Below are 12,679 nucleotides of genomic sequence, written 5' to 3'. Positions count from 1 at the left end.
TGTCCAAAACAAAAGATAAAAATAGAAATGAGTGTACAGTCAGCACATCATAATGCAGGGTAAATGTATGTCAAACCTTCAGACCAAAGAAGGCTGCCTATGCTGGTCCCAGGTCAGCCTCTGGAGGGGGCAATGGAGTGCATATCATATTGGGAGTTTGTGCTGTTTTGCAGTAAAATAATACAGACAGACAATATGGTAACTGCAGGGTGTTCTTTCTTGCCATTCATTGGATTTATGTCAACATACATGGCCAAAAACAAGGGGCAAATACCCTAGTGCAGAGATACTCAACTTGCGGCCCGGGGGACAGATGCGGGCCGCGATAGGGTGAAGAGTGGCCCCCTGACCGTTTTCTAATTCACAATGAAAAATAATGCTAAATCAAGTTTGACTGAGCGCCAGCTAAATTGTCAAATATGGCCGTCTGCTCGCTGCCCAGGCACTTATCAGTATTATGTACTTAACTAACTTAACTATCATGTGTGCACAAAATTGTGAGACTAAACTCCGGCTGACACTCCAAAAACCCCGCTACCGAAAATAGTATATTGTTTGTATATTAACTGGCCACTGGCCTCCTGTCATTTTGCAAAAGTGGCCCCCGGGCAAAGCAAGTTGAGTAACCCTGCCCTAGTGTTTATACAAAAATTTATAATTGGCACTTTCATGATACACCAACTCGGGACGGGGGGCCTTTTCATCCATGGTCGACAGTACTGTATTTCAGAGGCTGTAGTGGGCTAATCTTTAAAGGTAGAGTGAATATATTATATCATATGAAACCAGGCTGGGCTCCAAAGTTAGGCAAACATTTTGGAGAGGGAAAAACTGGAATGGCCATTTTCAAAGGGGTCCCATGACCTCCCACCTCAAGAAGGGTACCCATTTTATGCTAATCCCATGCAGTATGTGTTATTTTCGCCTATTTTATTTGAATATTTCTGCATACTGAGGCCCCTAAACAGTCTTGAAATTGGATAAATTGTGTATGATTGAAAAGCTGAGACTCCTGTGGATTCAATGTACCCAAGTGTATTCATGTGTGATGGTGTTAGTCCCCATTAGTAGCCATTTCATTGTGAGGTCTCGGTGTCTGAATGTGGTATTTTGGAGGGGGTTTTCAGCTCTTTTTTAATCAATTCTAGAGTGGTCAAAAAGGTTCAATGTTGCACAAAATCTAACGAATGGTATCGACCCAAGAATTGCTGCAACAACTTATGAGACATAATGTGCACGGGGATGGCCATATACTTCTCATTATAATGTTCTAAGCCCAATACACTGTAAAATTTGAACTTTATTTGTTTTGGGGGGGGGGGGGGCATTTTTGCCTTTCATGGATAGGACAGTGTGATGACGGGAAGCAGAGAGAGAGAGGGTAGGACATGCAGCAAAGGGCCACGGGTTGGATTCGAACCCGGGTCGGCTGCATGAAGGACTAAGCCTTAATGGTATGCACTCTACCAGGTGAGCCCCAAAACATTTCAACATTTTATTAGAACCTAACCAAAAGACAATGTTTATTACAGATTTAAGACTAGAATAACTTGACACAGTGCTGAGTGAGCTGCATCTCAAATTAACCTTCAGGTTCCCAGCTTACCTCTTCTATGTGGTATTGTTGACCTGCTATCTCATCCTAAAGATCCCCTGCATGTCCCTTTTTAACATTGACCACCTGCCCCTCTAAAGGTCTCTGCATGGCCCTGCTTGTCCTACTCTAAAAGGGATAAATCCATGTTTAAGCAGCGCTGCTGACCTATGAAGACCTTTTGCTCTGGAAGAGACAGTGGCTGACCTATGTGTAGCTCTGCATGACCTGTTTCAGAGGATCATCTGCATAGAAACTGCTCAGCAAAGGCTTTCCTGTACAAGAGAGAAGCAGAGCACTGTTTAAACCAACCAGGCTATCAAAGCTTGGCGTGCTTGTTATAGCAAATCTTCCTTTAGAAGATTAGGATTAAGAAGGTGGGCCACCAGTTACAACAGACAGGACTGGCAGCTAATAATATTAGCCTATCAGGTGTTTTGTTTTTTTGCCTATCAGGTGTATACAACCAAGATCTATTCTCCTGTGACTGTCTGGTACCATGGCACATGCTGCCAACCTCTTCAAACCCAGAAACTGTTTACTTTGAGCCACAACTGCAGGACACAAGCTACAAAGGAGTGGATAAAGTAAACCCTGCTTGTCCAGTCTAAATCGATATTTGAATAGAGAGGTGATGCTGTTTATTCTTGCTGAGATGCAATATTTGCAATGTGTGAGCTGGATTTCAAGGTGCAGGTGGTGTGACTGGTTTAATGTAATGTTGAAATCGCTTGGAACTCCCTGATGGACTAGTTTAAACCAACGTAACCTTTTGGCCAGCATGTGACTGTCATGCTGCAGCAAAGACTTTTAGGTCCTGCTGTGGTGAACATGAACATTTACATCACATTTCAAAAAAGAAACTTCCTCTTTCTGGTTTCGTTTGTAGGTTGACTCAGGGTTTAAAAAAATTAATATTTTCTATAATATATTGGAGAATAGTACATCTGTCATCATAATCTCATTTCAAAGTTATTGTCTTAAGCTAAATTACTCAATATGTCTCTTCAGTATATCTCAATGGTGTCTCCGTCAAAATTCTCCATAGGGAACACTGTATTTGTATGTGTCATGCACATAGCTGATAATCTATCTTTATTTGAAACTCGAGGACAATTTGACATAAAGATTAATCGCATCTGTAAACTTATTAGAGGGTAGACATGTTTAGATCCATGCCAGGAGACAGATTGTACACTGGCACATTGGTATATATTTCTAATTGCTAAACCTATACTGCCAGTACTATTACCTACAGACAACTACTACAAATGCTACTAAGAAGAAAATTATGAATATAAATCTGAAGTGCAACTACACGTGCATGAACAGAGAGGGGGGGGGGGGGGATGTCACACTTTAAGATGGTCTCACACTTGCACATGGAACATGCACTCCCTCTACTGGGCAGTCATCATGAGGACTATTCAAAATACAGTAGGGTAAATGAGAAAGATTCATAAACAGACTTGAAACATCAGCGTGCAAAAATGCATTCGAAGATTGAGAAAAACTAAAATTGGAGAACACTCCCGACCAAATACAGATTGTATACAAAACTGCCTATGGTTGAATGGGAATGACTGCTCTATCCATTCAAATTCTATGTGATCACTCCCACAAGCTAATTTTCCTATTGAGTTCAGGGCAAATTTTCTTATAGCCTTCCACAGGAAAATTCTGGGTTTGAAACTTGTGTCTGAAGCAGACATGACAGAGATATGCAAAAACATTAAAATGTCTGTATTTCCATTTAAAAAACTGATTGAATTAACAACTCATTCCGCAACAGGTTTTCTTATGCACAAAAGCTCATATATAAAACTACAGTGAAAGTCAGGGAGTGAATATAAAAAAGTTAATTACAATATTGACATTGATTCCAATACTCTTAATTAATAGTCGCAGTAGCAGTGGACATTGAAATCTGAAATATGTAACATAGTTAATCTCGAGAAGCCCCAAAGCAGGAAGTGTAGTCTCTGGGGAGTCAGCACACTAAGGTTGACAGTCATCAGTCCCTTGTCATGACAAGTCCAGCATTATTGATTGATTCCCTTGAGAAGTCTGATAAAGCATGGGAACAGACGATATGGGAGGCTTGCCAAGCACAATGAAAGCATTCATACAACATACAGTGACGTTGTATTTGTCTTCATTTGAAGACAGGAAATATGACTGGAAGCAGCAGCTTCCTGTGGTGAAGAAGCATGATTTCTTCAGACTTGCGGTAGAATCATACAGAAGACAACTCACATGCATGTTTACCCAAGGTGGAGTTTAGGCTTGGACAGATAAAGCCAATGCACGAATATCAAAAACTGCAGTTCCTCGAATGGCCACTGGAGGCTGGCTGCAAAACAGAGTCAATCCACTCTCCCCATTCACCCCCATGTTAAAAGGCCAGACTTTACAGAAGAAATAAACATCTTTACAGCCTGGGTTCAAGAAATGCTTTGGCCTCTATAGCTAATTTCACCTTTCATGACAAATGTCTGGGGGGTGAATTTTTATATAATGAGCCGGTTTGGAGTAAAATAGACGATAAAAAATGTTTTGGGCATGATTGACAGGTCGCCTGTCCAGTGATGGCACAGTTTGCCGATCATGGACCAATAGCAGGCGGCGATGCAGCTCTCTGGGAAACCCCCGTGAGCTGTGTGAGACCCAAGATGGCAGCAGCCAAAATGCTAAATTCAAGTTCAAAACGGGACCCACAAACCAATGGGTGACATCACACTCATTTGTCCATCTTTTTACAGTGTAGGCTTTTGACTCACCTAAGGGACTTCACAGCTTGCTAACTCTCATTTCTCCATCTTTTTACAGTGTAGGCATTTGACCCACCTAAGGGACTTCACTTGCTAACTATCTCACCTACCATGGCAAAGAATGCAAAAGCCCCTTTTGAAGATGAGTCAAATTTGGCCAACAAATCAGTTGTGGTTTGCAGTACATGGCTAGTTAGACTGATAAGAAGTAGGGAAGCTGCTCTCTGTGCTGTGCTGGCTGGAGAGCAAGCCGCGCCCTCCAGCCCTCCATGAATCCGTGATAATTATGATAAGCCTGAATTGTGTTATTTAGACCAGACTGCACCGGGCAAGTGGTCTGAGGAGCAAAGACAGAGAAAGTATTTATGTTGTGAGAGCCTGTGTCTTTGGAAATAAATCCAGATAAAAAGTGAGCAGACCTAATTTTTGCTTGTTCTTCCCCATAAATGAGCGCATTTCTCATGTGTTTTTGTGACAAAACGTGGTTTGCAGACCAGACAGACTTGTCAGGGACTCCTCCTGGTGGAATATCTTGTAATGTCGGATCCCCTGTCGCAGCCCAGTATAGCCTATAGTGTGAAAACCAAAACGACTCAAAGACTCTGAGTCTGATTACAAGACAGACAGTTGTATAGTGTGAAAGAAACAGAGACTGACGAGGATCTTGTAGTCTGTACGTGCCATAAGCCAACATTTCTCTCCCATTTCTTAGAACATGTTCAGGGAAAGTGGGTCGATGTGCATGGGCTCTGTCTCTGGCTCCTGGTCGTAGAGAAACTGCCTCAACACGTTGTACACCACCTCTCGACTCAGTGTGAACTTTTCCAGCTGATCGTGCTCTGCAGGCATGAGGAACTTCAGCCGGTACTGGGCAACCACTGAGCCATTCCTGTGGGGAGAGTGAGACATGAAACACTACAGCTCAAACACATTTTGCCTGTAAAGCAAAACTGACAAAAAGAGAGCAGAGTAAGCCTTGGTTCACACCAGGTGCTATTCAGAAACAGCGCTGAAGCGGGGCTTAACAGAAGCTGAGTGCCACGCTAAACTGGTCACACCAGAAGCACTCTCGCGCAGCGTGGCATGCGGCTGGTGTGAACGGTCTCGCCTGTTAACAAGGACGGCGAAATGAAACTGCCATAGCACTGCGTAGCTTCAGCGTGGCTTCAGCATGGCTTTGGCGTATCGTGTGAACGAGGGCTAAGAGTAGAGTATAGAATGTGAGTCCTAACTACGCAGTGTCGTGTGTGTATACCTGAAAGCATATACTTCAGCTGTGGAGAAGTATCTCCCCAGAGCAGGGGAGGATCTGTAGAGGTCAGTCAGCTGGGTGGGGCAGAGAAGATCAACAAAGGAGACAATAGGAGTGAATAGGTTTGGCTGATACTAAGCGAGATTTAATGTTTCAGTGCCTTGAGAGCTTCATTCTGTTTGTAAAGCCATCTAAAATAATTTCTCCTCAGCTCTTAGTAGGTTGGAAACAACAGCTGTCAATGGTGTTTCTAAACGGATACGAACTTTTAACAGTATGGAATAGATGTCAATTTCTGTGTTGTTTTTAACTTGGAGTCGAACGTTTCGCCACTGATACAGTACATGTGAAGGATTTTGAGTTTATTTACATAAAGTCAGCATAGATAGCTAATCATATTGTCTAGTCAGCCATTATTGTTGTAAACACATCATCATTTGCACAATAGAAACATGTTTGCATTAAGTGGCTAACATTATATTGTTTTGCTAGATGGCTATAGTTCGCTAGCTATAGCTTTAGCTACAACTCGTAGTGTTTTGAAGTAGACCATAGGGCAATGAGAGCTAAAGACGTTAATATAAATTGATTAATGACATCATTTGAAATACATTCATAACCATTTGAGACCAACCTTATTTTGAAGTTTAGCAGAGAGGGCTTGGCTCTGATTGGAAGAAGGAGTGAGCAGCTCTGCTGTGAAGCTCTGATTGGTCAGTCGGAAACTTCCATTGAAATACAGCGGGATTTCAAATGACGAAGAGTCGTACTTCTCATCCACATCCTCATGGATCACTGCTCAAAGAGAGACTGGGTCAAGGCCTCAAATCTGAATATGCTGATGCTGTTCAGTACATAAAATGCACTTAGAAAAGTATGTTGTTAAAAAGTATGTTGTTAAACATAATCATTATTGTTGTATTATTTTAGATTTATAATCCTCAAGCTCGGTGCACCAAGTGTTAATATTATATTCTTGCAGAGTGTTATGTAATCAAGCACTTCCACTTTGACCCTTACCTGGCCATGAACTTGTGAGATGTGTGCTTGAAAACATACTGTATAATAGACAGCTTTGTTATGGATCAAAGTCAGAAACCATTACTTAAAGAACAGAGTATTTAAGGAATCTTTACCTGACCTCTCAAACTGTTTATGCCTTTAATGTTTAATAACTTGAACATAAACATTCCTGCAAATGTTACCTGAGCACACAGCCAGTGAGATCACAATCACAGCAGCGATGAGGAGAAAGAGGAAGACGATGACCATCCACAGTTTGAATTTCCAGAAGATTTTTTCATTCAGGTCTTTCTTTATCTTGTACACTGAGCTATTCTGGGAGTGCTGTGAAATTAAATATAAAGTAGTGAACATGCAATACTGCAGCACATTGACAATCACTGTAGATTTACCAAGATGGAGGATTTTCAAAAGAATTGTAGAAATCAAACATACAGATTTGTATACAATAGAAATTTGTTCTGTAAAAAAATATCACACTTTAAAAGGAATACATTAACTTTTATCATTTTAATCTGATATTTTCTTTGCCAGTGTGACGAAAACATTCAAATTCACTGAGCCAAAAAACGGCAATGTCAGCAGTCCTCGTTAATACCAATCGGGTACTAATGCAGCTTGTAATATCATCCGGATTCATTCAGTAATGGTAACAGTGTCCATTATAACAAGCAGCTGGTAAAGAAAAAGGACAATTCAAGGTATTCATTTGCTGTAAGTTGTTGTAGCAATTAGTCACTTTTCTTCTTCCGGGGATGAACGGGAAAAGGACACAGGAATTAGGATAATGATTGCTAGATATCATGTGGTAACAGTTACACTGACTTTACTAAATGTATTCCTTTATGTAGATAGAAATGCAATAGACCCTATAGACATTTTGCACACCTGTTTTTGGTTGTGAGTGTCCTTGCCTGATTCTAAAAGGTTCTGATCCTCTGGTGAGGGGTGTGTATCTCCATTCCTGCTGGGAAACTGTGAAGAAGAAGAAACATTAGACACATGTCACTTTCCACAGCCTTATGAAACCCTCTCTTTACTGTAAATATAACCATGACTCAAGGCAGAAAATGGTGCATTGATTGGTCAAGTTTCCAAGACCCAAAGCCAGAGTGCTTGACCTGCACTTTTTCACGAGTAAGTGTGATTGTGCAAACTGTGTCTCCTTTCAGCTGAGAACAAGCAACCAACTAAAATACAATCTTGTTAGGTCATTTTGCCACAATAAGATTCTATGCATTTACATTTTAATTCACCCTAAACAGAATCCCTGTGTTATTCCATGAATTGTGGACAGATCCATTTTTAAGACAAAAATAGAAACAAGACCATAATCTGCAATGTCTTCAAGGGATACTTTTAATCCAAATGAGATTAATTTAGTGCTGTTCAGTATCAGAAAATATGCTCATTATGCTCTTGATGACATACTGTATACGGCTTGGAGTCCGAAGGGCCTAAGTGACATTTGGGATGAAAATTAGTTGTAAATATCCAATTAAAGCTCTTGATGAGGCCTGTCTTGTACCATGTAAATAACAGCTAGGAGTTTGACGAAATGTGAAACATGGAAAATTCATATTGGACTTAAGGGTTTCTGAGTTTGTTTTTTACTCGCAAACTTCGAGTAGACTTTCCAACATTATAGTAAACAGTATGCAGTCAAAATGAACTGAAGCAAAATCCACCCCAAAACAAAATGTTGTTATTTTATTTATTTTAAATAAATAAATAAAATAAAAAAATTTTTTGGGATGGATTTTGCTTCAGTTCATGTTTACTGCAATGGACAATAATGACACATGCTCAAATAATCGATCAATCCTTCCAAGAAAAGTGAAAGTATCACTATGGGTACTGAGAGCTCACCTGAGAGCTGGAGGGCAGACCTTCTCCATTAGCTGTTGTCACCTATAAGCAGTCAAACATTGGGAAACATTATGAAATCTCTATCTTATAATAATATTACAAATATCAATCTAAGAGTCTTTTATTATTTAGATTCAGGAAAAATCTCTGTGGAAAGGAAATGGTAACCGGCTACTGGCTGGTTCAAATGTTGTTCCCCTGTTTGCACTTTGGTTTACAACACACCTGCAATTACTTGCGGTCAAGCTATAAAGCTCATAATGGCAGAAGTTTATTGGCAGGCAAGTTAATGTGTTGAAAGAAGGTTGTTTGAATAATAACGTGCAGCCAAATGAAATTACTTAATTTTAACATAGTTTCATGAAAAAGCAAGTTAATATGCAGCAATCATGCAACTTTATAACTAATAGCAAACTGCAGAGGTGCTGGTTCTCCGGGGTCACAATTGTGAAAGGTACAGTAGAGCAGTATAATTTCACTGTTATTCTACCTCTTACATTTTGGCCCAGTGACAAGAGAATGCATAATAATTATTGTTTTGATCAGAGGTTTCCTGCTCCCCATCTAAATTATGAAGATGTGTTCAATTTCATACTATGTTTATGAAAACAAAAACAAGAACGAATGTGAAACAGAGATGCATCTCAGTAAAAGGGGTGAACCTGTGGAACAATTTTGATGATGAAATGAAACTGTGCAACTCACTTAAGACTTTCAAAAATATGTTTAAATGCAAGATTATGTAAGGGATAATGTATACTGAGCCGGTGATTACTGTGGAAATAATGACCGACAGGTGAATGATTTAGCCCGACGCGCAGCGGAGGGCTTAATATTCACCTGAAGGTCATTATTTCCAGTAATCACCGGCTCAGTATACATTATCCCGCTTAGAACACGGCCTACAACTAAATCATTCAATAATCTGACAAAAATAATTATTCAAATAGATTTTTTAATAGCGTTTTCAACACAAAGCGGTTTCATTCGTAATTGGCACACAAGACACCACAGCTGCAACTGGTTGGCCTAATTAGTAGCGTCTGCGGACAAAATGCTCTTACCAACTGATTAATCCAGGTGTGGCAGAGCAGCGGTCGTTTGTCGAGAAATAATGACCGGTGAATATTGTTGATTGACCAATCAGAATCGAGTATTCGAGAGAGCCGTGTTCTAAAGATAAATATAAAACAGTGGTATAGCCATATTATTATATATATATATATGTATATAGATAAATGTTTATATATATATTACATTATATATTATGGAATTTCGATGCTTCTTAGCCAAGACAACGCCAGTTTGAGTAACATTTTTTATTTAATTTTTTATTTTTATTTATTTCGTTTCTTTCATTCTCTAATATATTTTCTTTTGTACTACAAAGGCTTTTGAAACTGTGTTAAAAGGGTAGACAAAATAAGCCCCGGCTTCAGTCTACACCTTTTGGTCCTGTTTGATCCACATGAAAATTTTTGTATTGATTATTGATTTCTGGAACAATATGACCAAATAAACTAATCAATCAATCAATACTAAATGATATCTAATAACATCTTCTCAGGGACCGAAATTAACTTTTTTGTCCACTGGCCAAATGGCTAGTGAATGTTAACATTTTACTGCCACTCAATAATTACCTTTTTTTGTTTTTGTTTTTTGTTCTTGCTGGTGTGAAGTAATCTACCAGCCACTTTATACCAGCATTTTGACTGGTGCTTATTTTGGACCCTGCATCTTCTCAGATGGAGTTCCAATCAGATGTACTTTACTTGTAATGCTTCTGTTTCAGGTCTATGGTCTTATAACATCTTGCCAAAGGACTGCAGTTGCAAATTAGCCAGCTGGCTAAGACTGGCACATTTACAGTAATGTTGATTAATGTGTGGGCTACTGTCCTTTTACAAATAAGCTGAAACTGAGATTGGGACACAATCGTATTAAATTTGGGAGCCTCTGACAACTGACTGCATCAATTGCTATAGGGACTCTATACTATTCCTGTAATGTCCCTATAATATTCCTATGGTCACTTGTAGTATGTCTGTGGTAGGGCCTAGCCTACGCCTACTCAATAGTGAGTGAGTGAGTGAGTGAGTGAGTTGGTACATCATATTGAAAATATTTATCTCTGTGGTTTTCAGATTCCTGTGGTTGGCAGGTGCATGGAACTTGTTAAGGTTTTACTATAGTTTAGAGCTAAACTATCATGTAGTCTAGACATGAATGCAGACCAGGTGATATATGTTTATGGTGTCAATACTCTGCAATGTCAGCCTATTATTGTATAGCTATGGTTCACATCAACCACGGACTAATCTCTATAACATACGTACGGTTATAGCTCACCTGTTGATTGTGTGCAGCTCCATCAGTGCCGTTGCCATTGATCTGAATCTCATGTAGCTCCATCGTGTCCTTGTTGGCTTTGCTCCAAACCCCTTTTTGCGTCTGGCTGCCTGTCCTGTCCCAAGCAAACCCGGAACTAGCCCTGTTTATGACTTTCAATAACGCGACCGCGCTGACAGCGGGACAGTAAACATCCCTACAGTAGACAGTAGACTAACGTTACTTACAGTAATTTGACTATTCAAAAACAGAAAACGTCACCTGGCGAGTGGACATTTTCAGCTAGCTCGAGTTAAAGTTGCTGATCTTCCTCCTCCCAGTCGTCAGGTGAGTTTCTTCAAGTTTCGGTGCCGCTGACGTCGGGAGGCGTTGTCTGTCTGGCAGGCAAGAAACTGCCTGCCTGCCTGGGGGGGGCGTTCACTGACATGACCAAGGACTCCGGACGGAGGACCATTATGATCTCACATACTAGCTAGACACCTGTATGTAACATGAATGATATTATAGCTGGTTGGTGATAATACACTTGTATGCAGTTAGTAAATTCCACGCTGCAGAGTGAGTAAATGTGGGCACGTGGGTTGGGTTAAGACAACTTTATTATTATCAGTTTTGCTGGTAGACTAGTTAGGTAGTAGGCCTATTGCACAGCATGGTATGATTGGGGAGTTCAAAATGCGTGCCCAAAATTTTGTAAAGGAAGAATGCAACTGTTTTTCATAGGTGCTGTTTTATTGTTTTATTGCACAGATCTGTGTATATCCCTTGTTTTTAGTATTCTTGCAATTGTACTGTTCTTAATTGTATGATTCTATGTTGCTGCCCTCTTGGCCAGGTCACCCTTGCAAAAGAGACTACATGTCTCAATGTTTTTTTTCTCCTGGTTAAATAACGGATAAATAAATGATGGTCAACTTCTTTCCATTAAGCCCCTATACTCACAACTCTTCGCTTTTGTCTTTCCTATGGCTGTCACCATTCAAAAAGGACTGAGGGTCGAACCCATGTCCTCAATGCAGGGCAGCAGGCCAACTCTCTGTGCCATCTGCCCTCTTAATGCAGGTTTTCTCAGGGCTTTAAATGACTCTTTCCTCTGGCTGTCGACATTCAAAACTGACTCAGGATCGAACCCACAACCTCAAACGTGACTGAGGCCTCAATAATACTAGGTAGGAAGCCAACTCTCTGTGCCAGTGCCACCAGACCAGACTTCTGAAGGAAGGTTTTCTCAGGGCTTTAAATCACTCTTTCCTCTGCTTTGGCTGTCGTCATTCAAAACTGACAGAGGCTCGAACCCACAACTTAAAAATGGACTCAGCTTTCACGCATTATGTGCAGTTCTTTTGTGGGGGGAAAACATACACAAATTATGAATCAAAGTATAGTCTTTATGCATCTTAAAATATGTTTTGAAGGGATCTTTTAAGTTTAATAGTATTTGAATTATATGAGTTTCTATTCACCTTGCACAGAAAATACTTTTTACTTTTATACTTGAGTACATTTCAGAGCCTGTACTTTTTTACTGTTACTTGAGTAATTTAGTTGAATAAGTACTTTTACCAGAATCTTTTTTACACAATTAACTATTTAAGTAAAGTGTGTACTTTTCCCATCTCTGCTGTAATGTCTTCTCCATCGGGAATAGAACCAATAATCCACCTGTCAGGTAGCAACACAGACTCAGTGACTGATCCTGGCGAGCTATGAACTGTTAAGAGTTCACCTTCTGAATTCTACACAGTGTTCACACTGACAACAACACAGAGCATAAAGACTCAGTGAGATAGGTTGGAATTGAACAAGTGAACAGCTGTT

The 12,679-nt window shown here is 40.0% G+C and overlaps 1 protein-coding gene across 2 annotated transcripts; it reads right to left on the bottom strand.

The window, feature by feature from the left end:
- Positions 1 to 3,185: 3,185 nt before the first annotated feature.
- c15h3orf52 (chromosome 15 C3orf52 homolog) lies at positions 3,186 to 11,188 on the bottom strand. Of its 2 annotated transcripts, XM_083637301.1 has the most exons (8): positions 11,123 to 11,172; positions 10,862 to 10,971; positions 8,510 to 8,551; positions 7,529 to 7,615; positions 6,823 to 6,964; positions 6,252 to 6,412; positions 5,621 to 5,691; positions 3,186 to 5,254 (listed from the first exon to the last, which is right to left on the bottom strand). In XM_083637301.1, exons 2-8 carry the CDS (start codon positions 10,922 to 10,924, stop codon positions 5,074 to 5,076), a joined length of 747 nt encoding a protein of 248 aa, XP_083493427.1. In that variant the 5' UTR covers positions 10,925 to 10,971; positions 11,123 to 11,172; the 3' UTR covers positions 3,186 to 5,073. The 2 variants fall into 2 exon arrangements, with proteins under 2 accessions (XP_083493427.1, XP_083493426.1); XM_083637300.1 differs by having other exon boundaries at positions 10,862 to 11,188.
- Between the last annotated feature and the right edge of the window lie 1,491 nt (positions 11,189 to 12,679).

This window comes from Poromitra crassiceps (genome assembly GCF_964638095.1).
Source record: "Poromitra crassiceps genome assembly, chromosome: 5".
NCBI lineage: Eukaryota > Metazoa > Chordata > Actinopteri > Beryciformes > Melamphaidae > Poromitra > Poromitra crassiceps.
The sequence above is the reverse complement of the archived record's forward strand: the minus strand, read 5'-3'. Positions and strand labels throughout refer to the sequence as shown.